We start from the raw sequence: 25615 nt of genomic DNA, 5'->3' as shown, positions 1-25615 counted from the left end.
TATTGTTGCCTTTCTTTTAGGGGCGAAGCACCTTAGGGGCTCGGGCTGTCGGCGTTTCATGTGGTCAGGGCACTAATGGCGAATTGCATTGAGAGAACAGGAGCAGTGGCGTCGTGCAGTGAGGAGTAGGGGAGAGAGCACTTGGGAGCACGCGGGAGCAGGACCACTGCACCTGCCACTCGAATGCGGCACGCACCCGGAGAGCAGATGGGGGAGGAAAAAACGGCGAGGGAAAGCACGGTCCCGACCCGACTGTCGTGGCCTGCCGAAATGGGCATGCACGTTAGCATTTATCAGGTTAAATAAGGGCAATCCGGTTACATTACTTGCAGTAGTAGCAATATGAGGCCCGTCTGCAAGATCGGCGAGTGAGGAATAGACGGTTACCGTTACGAGGGCATCTCAAATACGACAAAAAAACAAGTATTTTGCACATATGCGCCATCTCTGGGGGTGGAGTAGAGGTTAAAATGCCGGCTTGTTCTTGGAGTCGCTGGTTCGAATCTCCCCGGCGCCGTTCGTTGTTGTTGTTTTTTTTTTTTTTTTTCCCTGTCTCTAGCGTTTTTGAGAACTGAGAACGAATATTTCAGTGGAAGAAACGCGCCCCCACACGCGGAATCGTTAAATGACGTACAACCGAAGTGGGAAGCTCCTTCACCGTTGATTCTGGGCATGGAGGTCACTGACAGCAACCCAGCGGCGACGCGGCGGCGCGTGCCGTGTCGCCGCTCCATGTTGCCCAGCCCGAAGAACATACGGCGTCCTGCCGCGGGAGATTTCCCGCCGCGCGAACTTTGTCGTGAAAGTTCGCTCCACGTAAGCAATCTCTGCGGATAAGCACGTGTGAGCAAAGCCGGGCAAAGCACGTGTGGCGGTAGGAAGCACTCGCATGCTCGTAGGGCTCGCTGCCCATTCCGCGAAGTTGCAAATGCACGGTGGATACCGCCGCACTCTCCGGCCCGTGCTCGCTGAGCCGCGACAATTCGCAAGAAAAAAAAAAACACAGAAACATAAAAAAGGGGAGGATACGACGTTAAAGGTCATGCGACTTCCTTCGTACTGTGCTTACTCCGCTTTTCAAGCGGGAGCAGATCGGACTGCTCCCGACTGCTCTCGGAGCAGCGAAAGTGACCTCGCTCTACCATTGGATGACAGTGCTCGTACTCCTGTTCGACCACTGGAACACGCCTGCTGAGGAGAGAGCACTTTCAGAGTGCTTTTGAGTGCCCCTGCTCTCCCAATGGAATTCGCGATAAAACACCGGGACACTCGTTTTCCAACGCCGCGCTAGAACATTTCATCTCCGTGGGCAAAAACGCGTACTAAAAGAGTACACCGGGACAATCGTTTTCCAGCGCCTCGCGGTAGAACGCTTCCTGCTTCAAGGACACGAGAGTTGCAGTAAACTGCATACCTCTACACCCCCCCCCCTGACGGTTTCATCTCCGTGGACAAAAACGTCAATGCACCAAGGCCTAAGACGCCGAACGTTCAGCATCGAAACCGCATTAGCAACTTCATCATAACTTCGAAACCGCATCATACACTTATACACTACATGTTTGGCCCCTCCTCACGTTTCGCGTTAGTGGAGATGGCCTTTTTTTTTTTTTTTTTTACTTCCTTTTGGGTATAGACATTATTCTATCGCTTTTTGAATCAATATCGCTTTGAAAGTTTCATTTGTGGCAACACCTAATACCTAATAGAACACCTAATAGATAGCGCATGAAGCTGCGAGAACACCTCGGCACCTTTATTCGGATTAAAAAGAATTCCGATTCGACTCCCAGCAGCTCCCTTCAGCTTAACAAGTGCACGCAATCCTCTCTCCACTCGCCCCTATGTTCCCTTTTTTTATTATTATTCGTTCCCAGCGGAGAGACCGACTGTCTCTTCTGACGACCGCTCGCACTCGCTTATCCTCGCTCGATTTCGCATAGTTTCGGCAGTTTGGCCGCCCTTTGAACTCAACCGTGGCCTGCCGCCAGCATCGCCGCCGACACCGTCGATGGGACGACGCCCCCGCGGTGACTGCCGATTCGGGAGGCGAGCGACGACTACGGCAGTGCGCTCTTCTGCCCTGGGACTGCTGCGGGCGCATGTCGGGGGCTGTCTCTCGGGTGCGCGTGCCTCGCCGCGCCCTCCCCCCCTCCGTTCGGCTCGGGGCCGCCGAGGCAGTAGCAGCCTGCGCGATCCGATTCGAGGAGCCGTCCAAGCGGCACGACGGGGCCCGTGCGCTCCATCGCGTGGACCCGGAAATCGCGGCAGCCGTTAGCGAGTTTTAATTAATCGAAATTATCGTGCCCCATTTGGATTCCGCGAACGCGTTGTGCCGTGATAAATCGAAACGGGGCTCTCTCTCCCTCTCCCTCCCTTCCTCACCCTGAGTTTCACTTCGCGTTTGAATGTGCGCGGCCGTCGGGCGCTCCTCCGATTTCTCCCGGTCCCCCCTTCCCCGAATTTCTCCCTCTTATCTTGGTTTTGAACGCGGCTAATGAACCTTAAGTGCAGCTTTAAGATACATTTTCTTTATTTCCGAAACTGCTTTCTCTAAAAATATACGCGGGCCTTTCTGTCTTAATTACTTCGACTAATAACCTCCCATGTTTCCTAACCTTTCGGGTAATAACAGTTCGCTGTAAGTTTTCTGCAATTATTGTGTGTCTTGTTTCCTTTGTCGGGGCCGCGTTGATGTTCGCAGTGTCTCTCTAGCATATGCGGCTGGATTTTAATGCTGAAGCGAATGTTTGCGCCTGCCTCCGTGCGCACGCTTCGAGCGCTGTGCAATGCCGTAGTCACTTGCCTTTTGTCTCATTAGCGCGAGATTGAGCTGAAGGTTTGAAATGGGATCGCGCAATCCAAGAAATTGCAGTCTAATTGGGAAATGTAAGTATAGGGGATAATAATCTATCTCTCTGTGATTCCGGATTTTAGAAATGAGCCAACCCAACGCTGCGGTTATTTCCTAGATACTTTGGGGCGTCGTACTGCGTATGGGAAGAACCCAGGCCTCTTTTCGTGGTTCCTGGTTATAATTCCCGCACTCGCTAACTTTGTTTTGGACTCGCTGCAGGAGACGTACCTTTCAACTGTGGACAGTTGCCCCTCAAAAATTGTTTTGGGAATGTATTGAAAAAAAAATGCGCGAATTTAAACACTGAACATTTCCCGTTTTGCATTTCCATTTCGTGTTTTACATGTACGGCCGAATTTCGTTATAAAAAGTAGTATCGGGACAGCAAATTAGTTCGTTATAGCCGATATTAGTTATATCAGTAGAGGTAAAAATCGGCTGTAACAAGTCGACAATCTGGCTCGCGAAAAAATACTTGATACGAAAATGCATTTTTTAGGCTTCCAACCCACAGTAAACAAGGTAACCCTTACCTTTCTCCTTCTTGCATTTCAAGCTGAATGAGCCGGAACACGTGTACGTAAAATTACAACAAAACAAGGTTCATTTGACAAAACAGGCCTGGGTCTTTATTCGTTTGGTGAAGGATGTGATCTGCATCTGGTGGCTGCTCACAGCACTGAGCAGGATGGAGTTTTCCACACTGCTCACGAATAAAAGCGTCTTTATATTCTGCAGTTACGGATGTCGGAGGGCTTTTCAAAGTAGCTTCACAGCCTCTTGGTCAAATATATCTTCGTTATGTTCGATATCGCGCGCGGTTCATGGTTTCAGTTTCGTTATAAAAGAATAAGTGTCGTTGAAATAAAGCGTGACCAACCAAAGCTCGTATTAAGTTCGCTATAGCCGATAATTAGCAATATCAGTGTTAGTTATAACCAAGTTCAATTCTATACGCAAAACAATTACATGTAGCGCAATTACAGTTTTATAGTTGCACTTCCCGTGTGCAAACACGGGACATTATCGACGTCACATCGTTGTGCGAATAATGTTGTTTGCAAATTTCATGATGCCTTGCTTCTGTTTTGTTCTTTTCTTTGTTTGTTTACAATAATGTTTTGGGAAACTAGAGTTGTTCAATTACCGTATTTTACCTGAAGTAGTCTTAACGTCGCGGCACTGTCACCAAGGTGCCTATACACATACCTGCCAACTCTTCCGAATTTTCCGTAAATTGTACGAATTTTAACCTCTCTTTTGATTTTACGAATCGTGCCAGAATTTATACGAATTTCTGAAAAAAATGGAACCATCTCTTTAACCGACACTGTGGTACCTGCGCCGCCACGAGAAAGCAATACGTGGTGTTGTTATCACCATCTGCGAAGCTGCGATTTCTGTCGTCTTCTCGGGGTGGGCTACGCATCCATATCCAGAACTCACTGCTACCTCGGCAAGCCTGCTTCTAGCATGTTGTTCACGGGCCGGTTACGAATTCCGTGTTCATGGCGCCCTTTGTATGACTGCTGCGTCCTGTGCAGTAAGACCCGTGGTACAACCACGGTAGTTGCTTTGCTGTGCAATGGCGGGCTCGAAGCCGCGAAAGCACTACCAAGTGTTCTCAAAATGGTACATATCCGAATTTGCTGCCCTTCCCAATGGAGTCGCTGCTCATTGCTCTTCAACACTGACGGTTTTCACGTATGGTTCGGAAAACGTTAGAACGCGTGTCAGAAAACGTGAATCCTTTTAGACTTAAAAATTAGTGTGCTGCCCACCACTTCCCCCAGTCCGCAGATATTCTGAATTTCCGTGTCACCAGGTTGGCAGGTATGCTATACAGTTTAACCTCGTTATAACGAACACTGATGTAGCGAATTATCGGCTATAGAGAACTAAATACAGACTTTGGTTGGTCACGCTTTATTTCGATGACACTCATTCTTTTATAACGAAACTGAAACCATGAGAGCTGCGTGGTATCGAATATAACGAAGAAATATTGGACCAGGAGGCTGAGAATGAGGAGCTAATTGGAAAAACACCCGTAGTTCTAAACTGCATAAGTATAAAGGCCCTTTGTTCGTGGACACTGTGAAAAACTTCATGCTGCTCAGTGCTGTGAGTATCCCCCAGACGAATATCATATCCTTGATCAAATAAATAAGGGCGCATTTCTGTTTTGTCAAGTGAGCTCTGTTGTGTTGTAATTTTACGTACTCATGTTCCGGTTCGTTGAGGTCGAAATACTGCAAGGAGAAAGGGAAGGGTTACTTTTTGTATAGTGCGTTCGAAGCCTAAAAAAATGCATTCTTGTATCAAGTTTTTTTGCGCGAGCCAGACTGACGATTTCTTATAGCCGATTTTTACCTATACTGATATAACGAATATCGGCTATAACGAACTAATTTGCTGTCCCGGTACTACTTCGTTTGAACGAAGTTCGACTGTACTGTATTGTCTTGCGGGCGTATGCAGTTCTCACGCGCCAGTCGTTTTGTAATATAGGGAAGAGTGAAAGAGCAAGATTGAACTTGGTTTATACCCTTGAAGTCCGAGCTACGTACGGCTTGGAAGGAACGCGCAAATTGTTCTTTTTTCTTTTTGAAGTGACCTATTCCGTGCCGTTGGCGGAAATGTATTCGTGTTGGGGTCCCTGCGCCAGGTGGTGTAGTCCTATTGGAGCTCCTTAATAGAGCACGTTGAGGATTTGACTACCGGCCTTAGCGCAGCGGCGACATGATTGCGCGTACCTACCCGAGCGTTCTACGCGAGTAAATATAATGAAGAAGCTTGGTTCCTTGAACGTCAATATGGGGATAACTTTGATGATTTCGAGCTCGAGCGGGGATTTTGTTACACTTCCGTTGCGTTGTTTGCGCGTGGCGCACGTTGCGGATTTCTAATTTACCGCCAACATGAATAGTAATGGTGACAGGCGCCAAGCTGCACGCTGACACAGCTGGCGATCGAGGCGTGCTTTAGATTGTAACTTTGTGCATGGGATAGACGTTTCCGTATACAACTCTTGTCCTTCTATTACTTATAACCGTTGAATGGGACAGGTGTGCAACGTGAAGGAATTGTGAATGGCTACGGTGCGGAGAGAGAGAGAGAGAGAGAGAGAGAGAGAGAGAGAGAGAGAGAGAGAGAGAGAGAGAGAGAGAGAGAGAGAGAGAGAGAGAGAGACTGTTATGGTTCTAGCATCTCTACCAGGTTCTAACTCTCAGGGAGAGTGTTTCCTTTCAAGGCGGTCGGTTGTCTAGAAAGTACCCTTGACAAAGTTAAATTGGCATCACATGTGTTCCCAGAAACCCACAACTTTTAGCTACAGTTTTTGGGCCTAGTCTTTATTATTTACTTCTCTTCTTTTATCATTTGAAACTTCTGGCGTCGCCATTAGTGGCGTTCGTTTCTCACTACCTACTCTACCAAGGAAAACGCACTGCTTTCACGTGCTAGCTGGTCGCTCATCCTCGTTCAATGGCGTCGAGTTGCAGCAGTTTGGCCGCCCTTTGAGCTCAACCGCTATGCACTCTTCAATTAAACACCAGCTGAACCGCAACCACTTAGAAGACGAAAGGCTGCATATAAGTCGCCATCATACCTTTCGTCAATGTGTGCGTACTAACAGGGCCAAAAATACTTTGGGCCCGCCGGCTCAGTCAACACACTCCACTCGCTAGTCGGTAAACATACATTCATGTTTCTTGTCATCATTGACTATTTTATCCTAACCAATCAGAAAAGCGTGCGTTGCCGTCTTTCTCTTTACTTACAAATTATGCTTTACCAGCGTCGCCCACAACATACATAATCCAACTGCAGTCGACTTTCGTTAATACAAAGTCCACGGGGACCGCGAACTACTTCTAATTAATCGTACTCCCAATTGAACAAAAACACACGAACAGCATTGGTACTAGTCTGCGACACTTTCCTCTTTTTAATTTAGTTCAGAATCTTGACTTTTGTCGCCTCGTCGAGCGTACGAAACTGCTCGCAAGCGCCGTGCGCAACAAAGGAATTTCAGAGCCTCAAAATAGTAATGTTTACGCTGGCGCCGCTCTTTATTACCTGTCCGCTGCCTCGATTGCGACGGCGCCGACGTCAGCACAAAACACTTCGCTGTTGAAAATTTGGAGTTTCATCGATAAAGAATGGTAACCTCGACAATTTTTATTTGAAATAACTTTCAATTAACCGATATACTAATTTGGTTTCAGCTTCGAATTATCGAGCAATTTTTTTCATTGGATTGCACGCAAAAGTGGCCGGACCAGCGCATCACTTCTGATTAACCGAAAATTCCAATTAAGCGAATTCCAGTTATGGAGAGTCGAATGTAATCGCTCACGAGGTCTAAACACCATTAAGCCCGCAAGCGCACATCTTTTATCAGTAGTTCTACTGCGGCCGCCCGGCAGCCACACATTTCCAGCGGTTAATTTCCTGCCTTGGCCTGCTCTGTTGACAGGCAATGCGTTCTCCGGGAGGCGTCGTCGATAACGGGAAACAGTTAGCGGCGTGTCGTTTCTTTTGTTTCAGCCAACAATTCCTACGTATATACTTTAACGAGAACCGCTAGTGACGTCGAGCGAGCTAAACGCGGAAAGAAAGCGTTCATAAAGGGAGTAGGGAACGCGTACAACTCCATTGCTTTTCTTTCTTCTTCGCCCACTTGGCTTTCTTTTTTGCGGCATTGTGAGAAAGGCGATTGGAAATGAGATAGGGAGCAACGCACACACAAGCGCGAACTTTCCTGCCAAGTTTTGGCTCGTTGCTGTGGCGGGGGCGGTGTGCTAGTCTGTGGCGGGCAGCAAAAGTGCGTAGCTGGTCGATTGAGCGATAACAAGTTTGGGCGGTGGCGATGTGCCATTAAGAAATCAATGAACAGCAGCAGTGCACCGAACGGAGCAACAAGAAAGGAAGGCTCTCAAACGTGAGCTCGGGACGTCGGAAGAGTTGAAGACGGGGCCGTAATGGGGAGCAGCTGAGTTTTTCCTTTCTTTACTGATATTATAGCGAATAATGTTCTGTTCGTTTTTTAGTGTGTTATGAAACCTTTTTCGTACCGTAAACGCGTATTGCGAGTGCCGAATGCGGGCGCGACTCAGCCCGTACAAGATAAAGACTACGGAGTACTTATATATGGAATCATCAGCTCTTCCATAGGGCGCGAAGACGTGCCGTGTTCCTCGGTATAGTTCTGTCCTGCTTAGCTTTTAGCCGGACCGACTCATGATTATAATTGCACCGAAATCTTAAAAGTCTTCTGCTGTAAGTGGTCCTTCCGGAGAATCCCGGTTGAGTGGGACAGAACGCCGTGTTGCGGGATAGAGGTCCGATTAATCGGGGAAATAAACAGGGCGGAATACGTTTACACGTTTCCTTTTGCGTGTCTGCTTTCCTCCGGCTCCTCGGGGAAGCGATTTCGTTGTCAAGACAAGTCGCCGTTCTCCATTTGGAATTCCATTTCTCTTCTGTCGTCGTAATGGGGCCGCCACGTATAGCCCGGACTCAAGCTTCGCTGTTCACCCACCTTCACACAGTGGAACGGCTCATGAATTTATCCGTTGTTGTTTCGGTTGCGGTATCCCGTGTGGACTACGTATCAAAGGCAGAACTCAGTGCGTGCGGAGCCGCGTGGTAATATGTAGGCAGTGGCGCAGCTTGAGTAAACGGTGATATCGCCTTTAATTTTTTTTTGTTTGCTCAGGCGCAGGCAACGATGCTTTTCCCCCATATATACGTTCCCCGTGGTCCAACCGAACACATGCAGCGGGGTCCAATCGAAAGAAAGTCTTCTCGGTTTCTCGATAGCTCAGTACATTCATGCGCGAAAGTGAACTGGCTAAGCGTTCTTTTGACCTGACAAATGGATTCGCGCCTTCCCCGTAAGCTTCTGATCGCAAACAAGCGCCCGCGCCGGTCCTAAAGCGATCGCGCAGTCCGTGCTGTGGCGCCGTAGTTGCGCGCAGCATAGCACGAACCTGAGCAGTGGTAGGTTCCGTAGGCAGCCATCGGGCGTACGTTTTTTCACTGCTCAGCCGCCATAGCCGCTACGCCCTCGATCTCTTAAAGAAGAATCGATATCCTCAACCCCACCTGCGTAGCAGATGTAAGATCTCGTCTCCTTGCATGATCTGATGCAATCAGCAGTGCTGATTGCATCAGATCGCTGCATCTATCCGCATGGATATATAGATGCAGCGAGAGCCACATAACGGAGCATATTTGAGCGTATTGGATGCTTTCTGCGGCCGTTTCTACCGCTGTTGTCTCACGATGCGTGTGACGAGGCAGCCTCTAAATGTCCAGCGTCCGACCTAGCGCGTGATCGTGAAAACGAGGTTGTGAGTTCAGCTAATTCGGTTCTCCGCCGTACGCGAAAATGGGTCACTTGGAGTCACCGTCGTTGTGCGCACGGTGCGTACAACTGTTGGCTTTGAGCGTGCTGGCGGAGTCCGAAAGGAAGCCCATTAGGCCGTCCATTTCGGCCCAGCTCCTTCCGGATAGCTTTCGAGTCTGACGGCTGGTACTTTGCAATCGCGGACGCGCGCGCGAGCCAAGGACCCAAATCGCGTCAAACCGGCGACGTCGAGCCGCCGCTGCTGTGAAGCGTGTTGTCGGGCCAGCGGGTCAGCCGGCGCCGCCATAGCGAGCCGCCGGCGAGACGTAGTTCCCTATGTTCGCTGAAACGATCGCGCGCCAGCTATACGTCATCGCGACACTCTCGCGCGTGCTTGCTGCTTCAGCCCAGAAATGTAGCAAGTTTCGCGAGAGAGCACACGACAACGGCAACGGAAGTCAAAGCTGCTGGCTCGCTAATACGTTCCCACACATGGCGACGTATCAGTGAAAAACGCCCGCGAGCCGCTTCCCTTCGAAGGGCAGACACAAATCACTCCGGCGTTTCCATTGCGGGAATGCGGTCGCTGTAATAAACGGTTTTCGTTCCCGTCGTTCTTGCAAAAGTGCGTGGTTCCGCGACGTCCTGCGGGGCAGCGCAAGGGCGAACGGGTCGTACGCGCCTTGACCTTGACGCTGCTCTATATCGCTGATAGCAGCCTTCGACCGGCGGGGCAGTGCAAGCGACGTCAGCTTCGCCCCCGCGTATCGTGCCTGGCCCCTCATCGGGAGCGCCTCGCTGAAGCCCAGCGTGTGTCTTGACCTCGGCGGGGCATTAATCAAATGCCGCGGACCATATTTTACGCTGGTGCGTCGCGCAGATGTCCGGAATGAGCTTGCCGCCCCTCTCGCCGCCGCCCTCCCTCTTCGTCTTCGCGCGAGCGGATTGAAAACTGCTCTGCGCTGTACTTTATTCTTGCCGTTCTGTCTCTGACAAAAAAAAAAAAAGTGCACTACCTCGCCTGGGGCGAGGCTGAAGCGAACGCGGTATTAAAGGTAATGCATGGTAATCCTCTTTGTAGTTTGTAATCAGGAATTTCCGTGTCCTGGCGTCGCTTAAGTAAACGCAAATGTCGCTTCTCGGCCCCGGATGTAACAGTTCTTTTTTTTTTTTTTTTTTTTACAGTTGTAAATTTAGACTGTGTATAATTAATAAACATAGATGTCCGCCTAACGTCCTTTTTTGTCGGAACGGTGCTATAATAAATGGCTTTAGGACGGGCTCTAATTTTTTTTTTTTACTATGTGTATGCGGAAGAGCTGAAGAGCCCGCTTTTAATGATAGCGAAATGCGGCTAGCTTTATAGCCAACATTTATTAGCCCCCGAATAAATCAACTGTAACTGTATAAAGAGCGATTATGATACATTATTTAGCGCGAACGTACGGCAGTGTGTTGTTCGTTGAATCGGCCGTAGGGTGTCGAGCTTGGGATGGATAATCTGATTCGAATGAACGCAGCAAAATCGAAACATTATTTCGTCTAGCCCCTCGATTAGTACTTCGTGGAATTTTGCCTTATTAAGAATGTAACGTTTGTTTTTAAACAAAATTAACACGAGGCCGCTGGATGTTTCGTTTTGTGTGCGGTTTTTTTTTTTTTTTAATGCTGTTTAGGGTATAAACAGTCCAGATGGAATGCGAAACCCTTCTGGGGTAACGGTATACCTCGCGCCTGAACACGCAGCAGATGCTGCCATGAGCAATACATTGTATATCAAACACGTCTGACGCAATAAGGACAGTGCTCTTTTGAAAAGTGCCCAATTAGAAAGCTTGCAGTTCAGACGGCACTGGAACAGGCTCAAATTTATGTAGCTACTTTTCCACGATTTTTAACGAGATTAAATACATAGAACCAGTAACATTGAGCACGAGGTCGCGGGTTCGATTCCCAGCCGCGGCGGCCGCTTTTCTGATGGAGGCGAAAAGCAAAAACGCCCGTGTGTACGAGATTTGGGCGCACGTTAAAGATCCCCATGTGGTCAAAATTAATCCGGAGCCCTCCACTACGGCGCGCCTCATCGCCTGCGTTGCGTCGGCGCGTTAAACCCTACAATCAATCAAAGAACCAGTAACATTACGTCCGACGCAGTCAAATCACGCAAAGAAGCTGATCAACTTCTCGTGCAGAACAAATGTGTATAAAAACTCGTTTTTTTCCACGAACTGTTCGTGACTGGTACGCGCTTCGGTCCGATGTTATGGAATTTTTTGGTGGTAGATGCTTTATGTCATCTCTGAAAAAGCAAGCGTCGCCCTCTGCAAATTGCTATGCATTTGTTTTTCACGCTGTCTTTCATTGTAGGGCTTAGTTTATCTGTGCTGTTTTAGACTATTTCGTGTTTACTTATCCTGGGTTTTTTTTCTGAAATTGTTGCAATAAGACTGTTCACCGCCTGTGTCGTCATTATCGGGACGAGGACCCGCTGCTTGTGCAGACTATGTATGTGCCCAAATACTGCGCACCTATCTCCTTATATCTGTCTACTCAATCATATCGTTCTTTTCTCGCGTGTATGGCGCTGCGCGCGTGAAGAAGAAAAAAAACACGCATCTCTGTATTTTCTTTGTTTTCTTTTTGTTTTCGTTTTTTGTTGTTGCTGTTTTTGGTTTTTGCATTACAGTACTGTTTTTGCTTACTGTCTCCTGTTCATTCTGCAGCTTGTATTCAACTTGCATTAGTTGTCATTTTTTGACTGTATGGATTTTTCGTTTTTGTACGTGTTACTGCACACCCACTGTGCTTGCAGAACTGCAACGTTCTTTTTTTTTTTCCCCTATCGAAGTGGGAAGCAGCTAAACGTTGGCAAAAATAAATGTGTAATTGTTGTGGGTAGTCGCGGTTCTCCATGCAAACAAGTATGCCCCTTTTTTTTTTTTTTTTTTTTTTGCGAATATGGATGCAATAAGTGCTTGTTTCTCTTCCAGATATGTTTAGGAGTGGCGCACCAGCCGTGCGTCCGGCCCAGCAGAAGAAAAAGCCATCGAAATCGGCGCCGACTTTCAGAACAGTGCCGAGAACAGAGGTTGCGACATCCCCGGAAGCTCTCCGGGCCGTTCTTGGGAAGCTGGTGGAAGCAGGTATATTTTTCGAAACTACTGATGCGTGCATCTAAACCGCGTAACTTTCCTAATTCTTCTTTGGATGTTTCTCCTCTCGTGTGCTTGGCCGGGTCAAGGTCGCCAAGAGAGCATCGAGTGGCTGCAGTCATCTCTGGAAGACGCCCTGGAAGACTGGGACACGGAGAGTAAGAGCACTGCTTTAACTTTCCTCAGCGATTGCAAAACCGATGCTGCCATACTTGTTCGCGCAGATCGTCATTTGCCGCACTACTTGGACGCGTATTTTGAACTAGGTGTGTGCGAATATCAAATTTTCCGAATACGAATAGAATACGAATATCCATCTTCGAATATCGAATCGAATATCGAATAAAAGGGGGAACGCGTCTATATAAGCTTCGGAAAAATGACCAAAAACTCGCTTTTTGAGATCCACATATTCGGCTTCTATGTTTTCTCATCTTTGAGTTTGCAATTTTTCCAGCAAAACCCGTCGCGAAATGGCATAAGAACAATACTTTTACCATCCGCGGTGACAAAATATCAGCGCGAAACAGCTAAAAAACGGCAATTTTTGGAGTGCTGTATCTCCGCAACGGTGCCACTGTGCGGGGCCATTTTGGTACCATTAGATCGGCCGAGATCCTCTTTCCTGTTCAAGCGGGCTCTGTTATCTTCGTTCTTTCACACACGCACGAACGGCAGAAAAAGGACGAAGCACAAAGGAAGCCAAAAAAATTACCATCTTCCCGCGGGGAACCCTGATGAGGATGCGAATCATCGTGGCGGTTCCGTATGGTTCCATTGTGTTGCCGTTAAGTTGAGTGATCTGGTTTTTACTAGCGCCAGAGGGAATTCCGCGTCCGGGTCCACACCGGTGGCAAAGGCACGCAAGTGCTGTTGTGTTACGGTGAGTAGGCGGTGGTTCTCGAGGCGCCGAAACTCGTCCATCATGTTCTTGTCGATGTTGTCTCTGTGGTAGAATCGGTAGTCTCCATCAGCTTTGGTGAGGTAAAGGTTGTTGACATTGGTGCACCGGCTGAGAGCAATGTACACGCCCTCCTCTTCGCAGCTTTGTCTTCTCGTTCTTCTTCTTCTTCGGCGGTTCCCCTACGGGAAGATGACGACGGTGGTTGAACGCGAAGCTATCTCGTGATGGATTCTTTGGTTGGCCAATCCCTAGGGGCATCCTGCCACAATCAGCATCAGAGGCGCTGCGGACGGGGCTGGTTGAGCTGCAAGGCGCGTGGCGCTTCCCGCCACAGCTTTCCCACGGGAAATTCAGCATCCCCCTCTAAAGTTTTCAGTTCGTCGTTTCCATTGACGTTCAGCTTCGCGTGCCTTCGTTGTATCAGTAGCTTCTTGACGTAGTTTGAATGAGTCAAGGACATAAGGCGCGTTCGTAGCACTTGCACCTGTCCCGGATTTGTAGCATAGTGGGAAGAGCACCGCGTACCTCCCGTTGCGGCCAAAGAGTCGTGGGATCGAAACCGGGCGCTGCTAACTATTTTTTTATAGTGTAGTATCGCGAAGCTGTGGGTGTAAGGAGGAGAGTTGCGCATGCGCAGTGAGCGTGTGGACAGCGCCGCAATCACCGACGCAGGACCAGGCGAGCCTAAGAAATGCTCCGCATTTAAAATAGATACTGAAGCGCGATTGGCTCTCTGATCGGCTTGCGCTGAGACGGCCCTCCTCATTGGGTGTAGGTGCGGCAACACAAGAAGAAGGCCGCCTGAACTGCGCAGTGCGCGTTTCGGAGTTCATTTTCGCTGCTTCGCTTGGCAAAGGTTCTGTTCAGTCATTTATGTGCTGTGGTATTCAACACGGACGTTATCGGGATGGAAATGCCTGAGATCATGAGCCTGATTACGGGAAGTTGCGTGGCTCGAAAGGCGAAGGTCATCGATTGCTTCGTGGTGAGCGTGATTTTACCTTGGACGGTGAAACACGGTGTGCGCGCTTGTGATAGCGGTCCGCAAAGTGACCTTTAAGTCTAATTTGCGTTTAGTTATTGCTTAGTTGCGTTGCTCATTTGCGTTGCGTTGCTTAGTTATTGCTATGTTTGATAGTAGGCTCGCTAGCTTTGAGAAGAAAACGGCCGACGCGTCAAAGGTACCGGGCGCACGGCATAGCTGCATATGCTGCGCGTCAGAGCATCTCCTGACTGGGCAACCGGTTACGATTGAACGCCAGTTGTTGTAATTAATGCCTGTTACGTTAGATTTAAGCCTAAAGCCCGTTCTACATGGAGCGAATTTCGCCTGCGAATCCGCTGGAACGAACATTCGCACTTGCGAAGTTCGCAATGCCTGGAATTGTCGTCTACATGGGGCCTGCCTGCGAACGCCGCGATTTTCGCATTTCAGATGCGCCTTGTTTGCAGACTGAATTAAGTTTGCCACCAGCAAAAGTTGTGTGATTTTAACAAGGGTGGTTTTATTTTACTTTCTTGACAAGTTGTTTCTGCCTGGTTTGCGGTAAATATAAGTTTATTTGCGGTTTTATATAAGAATTGCCAATTCTTTATCAATATACGCACACACAGCAGAGAAGACAAACGTTTGGGTGTGCCCGCGCTTTTGTCGCGCTCATACAAGCAACGTCATCTGGTTTCCAAGCGTGCAAGTGGTGCCGAGCTGTGCTCCTATTGGCCGCAGGTCCGGCCCCTCTGCGCCGCACACGCCGCACGAGCGCCGTTCGCTCGACCGCTTCAAATGTTTGGCACTTTGCCGCAGCAACGAAAAAAGGTGCTTTCGCCGCACGAGCGGCGCCGCATCAGCGAATTCGCAGGTGAAATCGCTCCATGTAGTACGGGCTTAAGAGCGACCTCACGAGCCGGCCGCCATCTTGCATTGCCGCAACGACGCCCAATCAGGAGGGCCGTTTCAACGCGCGCCGACCGGAAGGCCAACCGCGCTTCAGCATCTATTTCTCGCTTCATTTGTCCGTCTTTCTTTTTCTGCCGTTCGTGTGTTTGTTAATCAGCGAAGATAAAAGGGACGTCTAGGACAGGAGAGAGGATCGCTCGGCCGATCCAATGGTTCCAAAATGGCCTCGCCCGGTGGCACCGTTGCGGAGATACAGTGCTCCGAAAATCGCAGTTTTTTCGGTCTTTTGCGCTGACATTTTGTCACCGCGGCTCCCAAAAGTATTTTTATGCCATCTTGCGACGGTTTTCGGTGGGAAAACTTTGCAAACGCACAGGATAGAAAACATGGAAACAGAATATGTGGCTTTAAAACAGACAATGTTTTGTCATTTTTCCGAAATCTAAAAGCCCCCCCCTGCTTAAACTAATCGATCCAAATTTTCGATAACTGCTGATTATTCGAAATGTTTCGAATACACAGTTCTCGAAGCGAATACGAATATAAAATATTTATTTTCGAGTAATATTCGAAATTTTCGAATATTCGCACACCCCTACTATTTTCCCAATTAAAATTCCCAATTTCCCGGTTAGAGGTCATTATTGCATAGTGATATGGTAGTTATAACAAGATCTGAAGGGGACTGCTTTGTGGTATCTCCTGGTTTCATGACTACGGCAAGAAGGTTTCGTTTGTTCAATGGGAGTTCTGCAGATGATAAAACGGATGCAGCGTGAGGGGGAACTTCAAGTATGGGCATGCCGCCTTGCTTTTATTGCAGTATATATCCGTCAATAATACTAAATATGAGATTCCGAAAAGGGAGGGGAAGGGGGGGGGGGGGGGGACTTCTCCGGCACTTTGGTACGGTCTTACAGGCAAGAAACTGGCGCAGGTCCGTCCGCCGTGCCGCTGGTGCCTCTCCTCGAGTCACACCATTTGTCCATGGAAGACAGCGATTTTTGCAGCTTGCTTCGTACCATGGGCATTCAGCCACCGACAGATGAACAGGTACGGGCGTCACTTTTTAATCGTGTCTGTCTGTCTGTCTGTCTGTCTGTCTGTCTGTCTGTCTGTCTGTCTGTCTGTCTGTCTGTCTGTCTGTGTGCCGGTGGGTACGTGGGTGGGCCCGCGCGTGCGTGCGTGCGCGCGCGCTTGTCTCTGTTTGCTTTATAAAAATGGCTTGAATTGGCAGCACCGTACTTGCCTTCTCTGACGGGGCGTTATCGCTCTCGTCCAGCCACCAACCCAACGGTTACCTATCCGTGGCGTCGAGTTTCGGCGAACTCGCCGTCCGCGTCTTGCAACGGAGCGCGTCTACTCATTTGGAATATAGTGCTTCTTGCTGCGAGGTTTATTTTTGCCTCTTGCTGCAAAACTCCTCGAAAAAGCTGCTTCTACCCTGCACCCCTCGTCAGAGCTAAGGCAATAATTGCATCTGGTGTGGGGCGTGAAGTACTTTTTCGATAATATTATATATCGGCGTGCGCGTGAAGCGTGTCGCATGGGTATGCTCCCTTTTTTCAATGGGCTTCTCCTCGCTGCCGTCGAGAGCAGTGATGAATGGCGGGCCGTCTTGAGGAGGGCCGGCCACGCGCGACACTTCATTCGACTAGTAAGGAGAAGCGCCTTCGCTCTTACAAGTCCCCGTATGTCGGCTCCAGATAAACCAGTAGAAGGGGCCCAGTGTGCAAATTCGGCGAATGACGAGGCCCAGCCTACGATTTGACTGAAAAATACGGTAGTGCGCGGTTACAACACACGAGACGTGCAAGGCGTTGTTGCATTGCGCAATGTCCCAGCGCAGTTTCCATTTGTCGGTCTAATTGAATGGTGGGGATCGTCATTCGTCGAATTTTCACATTCGTCTATTGGTCATTCTCTAGCGTTGCGGTGAAGAGGGCCCACGGGGGCTTCTTATTGTTGGCTCACAGTGTGGACTGAACGCTCTAAATTCCAGAGGCGTCTGGGGGAGCGATGTGTCGCACCGCCTTGGTTTCCCTCTGCCTTTCCAGGAGGCGTACTGGCGCATTCCTGCCGACATGTCGTCCAGCATGCTCAACTCGCGGGTGAACGTCCTCAAGAAGGCCCTGGAAGGCGACTACGGGGCCCCCATCTTGGTGCTTGGCCCCGCGGCCGATGCGCAAATCGCCGGCCCTTCGACGTCTGTTCACAGCGATTCCCAGCCTGCCCCCGACGACGGTAGCGTTGCCGACGACTGCCGAATGATGACCGACGATGAGAATGAAGACGACTTGCCGACCAAGACTGTGCCGACCCCTCGGAAACAGAATAAAAACCTCGAAGGCCTGGCTTCGCTGCTGCGGAAAAAGAGGGAGCGTCAAAAAGAGTAAGTTCACAAAATCTGCTGTACTTTTGTACCAAGAGTGCGCTCGATTGGTGCTGCGAAAGACGAAAAAAAAAAAAATTAACGACTCCTCAAGCTAAAAAATAGGACCTTCTTCGCGGCTTTTGCTCACCCAGTACAGGACAGCGCAGTTTTTCTTTTTTTGACGTAAATTCTGATCAGCAAAATGTCGTTTCCAGCGATTACTGGTTAGTCCCGGTGTTTCTAACGGCGTTTGTTTGTGTGTGTGTGTGTGTGCGTGTGCGTGCGTGTGTGTGCTTTGTGTTTTGCTTGCTTGCCTAGAAATCCGCAATGCCCCCCCCCCCCCCCCCCCCCCCTTCGACAGGCGTCGTTGTGTGCGTTTCACTATTAAAGGGACCCCGAAAAGCTTTGTGAAGGTGGCAATCAAATGCATTCAGGTGGTAGAACGCATAACGGGGTATTTTTGAGCCAAGTGTGAGCCCCATACGTTGTACAGATAATTTGTAAACAATTTTTGAAGATCGCCTTTTTCAGCCGATGAGCGCGACGCCGCAGCGAGCCGACCGCGGCTGACGCAACGGCGAAGGCGCCCGCTGATTCGCCCAATCGCCGGCGAGGTCGGCCGCTGGCGGCGTCAGTGCCGTTGGCTTCCGGCTGCTCTTCCTCCTTCCTGCGCGATCCCGAGGCAAAGGCGGCAAAGGCGGGTCCGCAGCGATTGACGCGTGCCTAGGCGCAGGAATGTAGCTAGCGCAGAACGGAAGTCGAGCGTCGCGATGTCACATGGCTATTCCCAGTGTTTCCAGCTGCTTTGAAGGAAGCAAAGAGGGAGGATGAGTCGATCGGCAAGTGGGGAGAGGTGCATTTAATTCCTTCTGGCGCAGCTAATACTGAATGTAGATCAATAATTCCAACGGCATTGCATCGCTATATTGGTGCTACGGGACAATACAGGCCTTTTGTAACTTTTACACAAGGCTTTTCTGGGTTCCTCTAATGGTACCTACCGATCCTAATACAGCTACTGGAACTTTCCGCGCGCTTCAGATTGGCTTGTCATTGCACTGCCACTCTCAGCTCACTGCCCAGTACTTTGTTTCTAAACCTTCAAGGTTTTCTTTATTGTTTGTTTACAAATTTTGGTGCCGGCTCTCATGAATCACGTCGGAACCCTCCTGGCTCCCTCGCGCGACCGTCACCTCTCTCCTGGGCAGATAACTTGTGCTCTGTCTGTTCCGTCTCGAGATATTTATATATGTATATATATATTTATTTCTGGTGCTGTCCCTTCAAAATAACGGATGCTTCCCCGGAGGCGCAAAGCGATCCGCTGAAGGGCTGATGATGGATCGTGGTGAGTGGGGGGGTTGTGCGTGTGTTTGTGAGATTTTATTTTATGTCATACGCTGTGCAGCGGCGGCGCCTGTCAGGCTTTAGCCTCGCCATTGCTTGTGCGTCCCTTTCCTCCGGCGTCTGGTTCGAGGTTACAACCCGGTTTTCTCTTCGTGCGGTTGTGTTTCCCGTTTTCGTTGCGACGGGCGGGCGCACATCGCACGCAGCTCGGGTCAGGAAATTTGTTTTGGGGGGCTTACCTTTTTGACACCTCGGAAGAAAGTATCGATGGCGCCTGGTTGTTCGCCAGGCGCGACCTTTCAGGATACGCAAGCCAAAGCGCGTAACATTAACGCTTACGTTCCTTTTGTGCGTGTGGCTGTCGCTAAGTCGTTCCTCTCCGAGAGAAAAAACGTGTCGTTCGTTCCGCGCTTCCTCCTTTTGCTATCTGGAATCCTCACTCCCAGCGGGCGCCGCCCTACCTAGAACCGAGACTTTGTGACAGCGCCTGCCGCCACACTTCGCTTCATTTATTTGCCCACGCGTGTTCTGCTTTTTCCTTTCTCTTTCACACCTCGTGTAAAAAGAAATAATCGTCAGGCCTTTCCTTGAAAGGTACCGTGAAGACACCGTACCTACGTACTTGTATTATTTCAAAGGACTAGCATAGGATAACTCGCTACTCTCGCTTCCGGCCCCGCAGGATGCTGCTTTCTAAAAAAAAAGTATCTCAAATGTTGCCAAAGTTCAATATTCTCGCTACACAACGTCAGCAATTTGAATTGATGAGGTACCAAAAATACTAGTGTTCAAGTGCTGCAATCGAATGGCACCAGAAAGGCCACTACATTCGCGCCGTCGTGTTCATTGGCGGCAGTTTTGTAGGCTGCCGCTAAGCGCGCTAGCTAGTCCCCGTGACGTCACTGGGGCAGCGCTAAAGCGGCCCCCCGGTCGCGACTCTCATTCTTTTTCTTACGGTCTCGTTGAAAGTTTCCGGGATAACGGGCGTGGTTATTATTCTGACGCTGTAGCCGTTGAATGAACCAAACTTTTGATGTGTCTCCGTGGTACCGAATTCAAATGTTGTGGGTTGTTTTGCGCCCTGACTCTGCACCGGGGCCACTTTCGACCATTTGGGGATCTTGATCGTGCGCCGGAATCTCAGCACACGAGCGACTCCGCGGTGCCTTTCAAAAAAGTGCGGTGCAGCACAGAATGGGAAGCCGGGGGTGTTTTCGGCGAGTTGTAATCCTCCTCCTCTGTAAGCTTATCCGGGATGTAAGAAGTGGTGGTTCCTGATTCCCCATATCATGATAAGGCTGTTCATTAAGCTGGATGGAAAAACTCCCACTTCCACGAGAGTTGCATTGCGGTGTCGTTATGCACTAAAGCATACCCATCCTACACCTCGTTTAATTGGCGATATTGTTCTTCGTTTTGCCTCTCTTTAATGGGAGCAGCTGGATTATCCGCCACTTGAACTGCTACATTTTTTTTCACCCCCGCTGGGTACACCAGTGCAGCCAGTGTAGCTTTACACACATTATTCTTGTCATGCCGACCTTACACTCAGTGCAGCTAGCCAGTGCAGGCTAAAAATAAAGAGCTCTACCGTCGGTGATGAGGGACGACATCCTACTGCTCGTGCCGCTGTTCGCGTTGCTGTGGAGTAGCCATTGCCTTGTTATAGTGACGGGTAAGACGCCTAGTGGCTGAAGAAATACAGAAGCAATCGATTTGAAGGTAGTCGTTCGAGTTGCGATGAAACAAGAAGCAGGGCTGTGTTACGGGTTGTATCTTGGTTGCATCATGACAGAGACTTCAAGGGGAAAAGGCAGCGCTATCTTTATCTCTAAAGTTCTGATCAAATAGGGCGCTATGCAGTTTCAAAGTCCCGTTGTTTGGTGCTCCTGCTACCACCTTCAGTTGATCGTGACTGTACGTACGTACTGCTTGGATACGGGCGTATGTTGTGATGAAAAATAATGACCTTCAAGTTATTTATTATGTGCGGCAACTTCGCGGCGATTGCCATAAGTACTTTTTTGTTCCGGATTATGAACGATTATGTATAAAAATGAGCATGAGTCTATTCATCCGCTCAGTGGCTCCTCAGGTAACAGTGTTTTTTTTTTTTTTTTTTTTTTTGCTACTACAATTGCAGCGTTTTTTTTTTTTTTTTAAACTAGACGCTATGCAAGCAAGCAACCTCATTAGTCTATTGCATCTATTGAATTGCAATGACGTAGGAGGAACAGCTAGCAACAAAAGAAATGCGCCCACGAAACTACAAATGTAACGCCATATTTTTGCAAAATTCTTTCTGTTAACACAAGGTAACATGGCCCATTCGTAATAATGAGGGCCTATACACTCGCCGCGTCAGTATATTTATGATCTGCATTAATCTGTGTCATCTGCTCGTGTCGCGTTCATGCTTCTGCCCTCAAGTTCCCTCAAGTTGGCAGTCCCCATTTTTTTCCCCTTCCCCGCCTTGCACAAAAGCATGTCGCACCGTATTCATCCAGATCGCGTAGAAAAATAACACGTGCAAATATATTCACTCGAGGCGCCAACGTTACTACACTATATGAAAGGCTATAAAAAAGTTCCCGTCAAAAATATGTTCAAACTTTCATCGCACTGCTCTCAATCGCGGTTAGCGACAGGAAGTTTACAACCCGTCGTTACGTCCCTTCGCAGGTAGAGGGTCGTCTAGCGATGTTAGGTATTGAGTTCGACGTTGACAGGCTCGAGTTGCCCTGCAGCGGCTAGTTTCGCTTTTCGTTTTTTGCAGCCCCACGTGTGCTTCAGTCGAGTCGAGCGAGCAACACGCGGAAACAACTTCCTCGCGAGGCAAAAGAGCAGTGTGCTCGCGTTGAGCCCCCCTTTTTATTTCTTCTCCTCGGTTGACCCTGCGCTTTATCCTGTGCCTTTGATGGGCTCTGCATTGCGCTCCATCGACTTATCGATTGGCACCTGCCATGTCTGGATCACGGCTTATATTGCGATCCGAGAACAGCTCCGGCGGTTACTTGCTTCGAGATTTTACAATCGATCCTTCGTGAAGTTCCGCACAGCCGCCCTTCTCCGCAATACCGGGTGATCCATGGCGTGACCGAATCGCTCTGGTGGGAACAGCTTGCGCCTGTCCGCCGGGGCCAATCGAAAGATCGTCTACGTTTCCTTCGTGCCACCCCCCCTCTCCCCTCCCCCTTGCGTGTTCCTAGCTGGGCGTTCCTTTTTTTAACGCTTACCTTTCGCATCGCCCTCGCTTTTGTTTGGATGTTGTTCCTCTTTTCGGCCGCAAAGTGCTCCTGGCAACAAGCGCCCCTGCGTGTTTCTCGCGTTGTGCCTAGCGCTGCGTCCGCTGCCCGTTTCCGAAGGGCTTTATTTCGAAGTAGATCACGGAGAAGGTCGTCCATCATCGCGTGCGCCGCTTGACACGCAACATGGGGCCCAGTGTATGCCGGTGCATTCTGCGCTGTCTGCGTTTCGTATTTTAATTGTATACCCCGGCCATGCCCAACTCTTCCTGCGGCTGACGTGCTTTTTTTTCTTCCTCCTTTTGTTCTCCCTTTGCGAGACGTCTTTAGTCTGGGTAGTGGAGGCAGGAACTCGCAAAACTCTCCGTGCAGCAACTCTCGCGCGTGTTGTTGTCCCGCTTCTCTTCTTTTTCCCTCGTCAGGTCTCGTCGGATAGGGAAGCAAAATGCGCGGGACTGTAAAAGAGCTGCTTCAAGGCGGTAGTCGGGGCCCGTTGAGTGTGCAATGTGCTATATGCTTGTACTGCATGGTGTTTTTGTTGTTTGTTTGTTTGAGAATACACTGCCGCGCTTGCTCGCCCTTGCGAAATTCGCTCCGTGTTCTCCGAGGAACGCTCGCGAGTAGTGCAAGATTCGAATTTGCGAAACAAATCGTTTTAAACACTTCCTCCACTTTCGCAGAAAAAAGTTTGGCAGCTTCAAGCATTTCGCAATAGCCGCAGCTGCGAAAAGAGCCCCATGAGTGAGCGTCGTCGCATCACCGAACTCGCGGGAGAATTCGAACCGCGGAGAACGGGCTGTCGACAGTTGTTTCTCTCTCTCTCTCTCTTTAGTGCTGATGAAACTAGTTTCTCTTTGCGCAACACATCTTGCTCGCATATTCACGAAGCCGCGAACAAAACATCACTAATCGTAACCGCCGCCCTATTTATGTCGCTTAATATTGAACGATGGTGGTTGTTTTGCTAAAGGAAGTAGAAAACTAAAAATCGCGGGCCATCTCCACTAACGTGAAGCCTGGGGGAGAGGCGAAGCATGCAGTGTATAAGTGTATTCTCGGCGCCTTGGCGTTTTTGCCAACGGATATGAAACCGTTTGGGGGTAGGGTATACAGCCTTGCTGTAAAAGTCTCGTGTCTTTCACGCACGAAGCTCTCTAGCGTGAGGCGCAAACGAGTGACCACGGGGACGTGTTTCTTTAGTTCGCGTTACGTTCTAGCGCGAGATGTAAACGAGTTCCCTGGTGTTTTAGTACCGTGACTACATGAGACGGTTACGACGAGGACAGGAGACGCCAACCGCCCCAGCCACTAAAGGGCTTCACCCGCAAAGTCATGCACCCCTCCGTCTGGCGACGACGATGGTTGAACGCGAAGCCTTCTCGTGATGGGTTCTTTAGTTGGCCAGTCCCAGACTGCGAGTATGTGCCGCTGTGCAGGTACGCAGAACCTTTATAGAATACCCACAGAAACTCTCGGGTTGCACACTCCGTAGGCCTAATGTTTTGGTTTCGGTTGTACGGCGCGAATCGGTACCTGCTGCTTCGACCATGTCTCAATGGAGCAATCGGATAGACGCTGGCTTCATAACTCGAGGGACCTAGGTACTATTCCGGTCACGGGAAGCGTTTTTTTTTTTTCATTTCACCCTCGATCATTCATGATCATCATCATAGTCAGAGAAAGTTGGCTTTTCTGCCGGGCGTATTGGCGCACAACGGCATCAGTAAGGACAATAAAGCTTCGCTTTAAAAAAGAAGGAAGTCATTTTGGGAGTTTGTACGCGTGTTGGGGCACACTACAGGTGGCCGAAATTAGTCCGTAGCCGTCCAATACTGCCCTCCCCGTTGCCCAGTTGTAGCTTCAGGGCGTAAAACGCCATTTTGAAACACCTTGCCGTGAAAGAGGCACACATTCTTGAGTGCAGTGATGTCGTGCAGCGATTCTCTAGAGCACTGGTAACCGTGCTGAATTGCTAGCAGGTTTCTATATACGCAGTGTCTAGAGGGCCGTCCGACGGCACTTTAGCTCAGAGCTGCAGGCATGGTTAGAGCGCCGTCCTACGACATTGGAATATTTAAGACTACGCTAGCACCGAACAAAACGTCTCTCGGTGTGGTTTTGGGATTTCCGTCTTCGCTTCTTGACGCCAAGGTCGGTGGTCCGAGACCGGCTGTTTCCTCTTTTGTAATTTTTTTCACCTTTAAAGTAAAATATAATTATCGATGCTTAGGTTAGGTTTCGGTGTTTTAAATGATTACATTCTGTTTGTTAAGTCATTGTATGTTAGTTTAGATTAGGGTACTTTGTTTTACATTAGGTAGAGTAATGTAATGCCAAGCGGTTTTTTTTTTTTTTTTTTTGCACAGCCACAGTTGACGTCGCTATAGGGGAGTACTTATAGTACGTCGGACGGCACTCAAGACACAGCCTTGTATATATAAAATCCTCATTCGCGCTTGGCGCTTTGATCCGCTTCGCGAGTACACAGCCACCGCAGGGCAGGTAATTTGCAAATAGCCATTGGCGCATAGCAGATGAGTCGAGGGTCACGTGTACGAAATAGGCTCCGTCGTTTCAGCTTGCAGACGTTTCGACTGCTCACTGCACGTTATACGTAACCGTGTCAGCCGTCGGAATGCGCCGCGTCCTGAAAAATGGTTTCTCTTTTCTGTGTCGTACCAGCGGCGGTCGCGGTAAACGCGAAGCCAGCAGTCGTCTTCAAGTCAGAAGGGCCAGGGGAAGCAAGCAAGTCGGCAAGCGCGGAGGACTTCGCTGCGGGAACATCTATTAGAGCAACGTCGTGTATAGGGACGTCGGCCTTGTTGCGAGAACCCTTTTGTGTTCGGCTTTATTAATGAACGCGGCTTCCATTAGAGAAGGCGGACAGAGGGTCTCGGGAACCATTCGTCACGCTCCCGCCATGAAGGCCGCTTTGTCCGTGTTTCCTTTCACCTTGGAAAGGGAAATATCGTAATAACCGAGGAGTCTGCGGCGCTACCGGTGTTATCCGCGAGTAAAATTAACGTCAGTGCAACTATCTCTCTGTTTGGGTCTTTGCAGGTGTCTCATACAAAGTGTAACTTCGGCGCTTGTTGGAGCCGGTTTATGTCGCTTTCTTAAAAACGGTTTATGTCGCTTTCGTTTAAACGCCGCTTTCTTGGGATGATCAGGGCATTCAAAGATTAAACAGCCTCAGTCGAGTAAAAGAGTATTTGATGTTACTGATATCTTGTTTGTCTCGTCTCAAACTAGGGTGCTCTGTACAGTACGAGTAAGCAGTATTTGTCACAGAATTGAGCGAGGTAATAATTTAGTGGCCGATGTCTCGGACGGGAGGAGCGACAAACAACTCCCCCTTGCGTGCGAATTCGAGAATGTGGTTCGGGCCTGCTAACCGGCGATAGGTCCACGCCTGATTGGCCGCTGGCGTGAGGCACGAGACGGGGCACGGGAAAACAGTTTCAAAACAACGGACATTTACTTC

General features: G+C 49.4%; 1 protein-coding gene across 1 annotated transcript in view; it reads left to right on the top strand.

The window, feature by feature from the left end:
* Timeout (circadian regulator timeout) overlaps positions 1–25615 on the top strand; it is a 366583-nt gene that overhangs the window by 324547 nt on the left and 16421 nt on the right. The window contains exons 23-26 of the mRNA XM_077706142.1: positions 12203–12355; positions 12454–12522; positions 16103–16218; positions 17223–17557. Of these exons, the coding sequence (XP_077562268.1) occupies positions 12203–12355; positions 12454–12522; positions 16103–16218; positions 17223–17557 (673 nt within the window). The remainder of the gene's footprint in view (positions 1–12202; positions 12356–12453; positions 12523–16102; positions 16219–17222; positions 17558–25615) is intronic.

The sequence above is a fragment of the Haemaphysalis longicornis genome, unplaced genomic scaffold (assembly GCF_048455015.1).
Source record: "Haemaphysalis longicornis isolate Haplotype H1 unplaced genomic scaffold, Haemaphysalis longicornis Haplotype H1 scaffold_4, whole genome shotgun sequence".
Lineage (NCBI taxonomy): Eukaryota > Metazoa > Arthropoda > Arachnida > Ixodida > Ixodidae > Haemaphysalis > Haemaphysalis longicornis.
The sequence above is the reverse complement of the archived record's forward strand: the minus strand, read 5'-3'. Positions and strand labels throughout refer to the sequence as shown.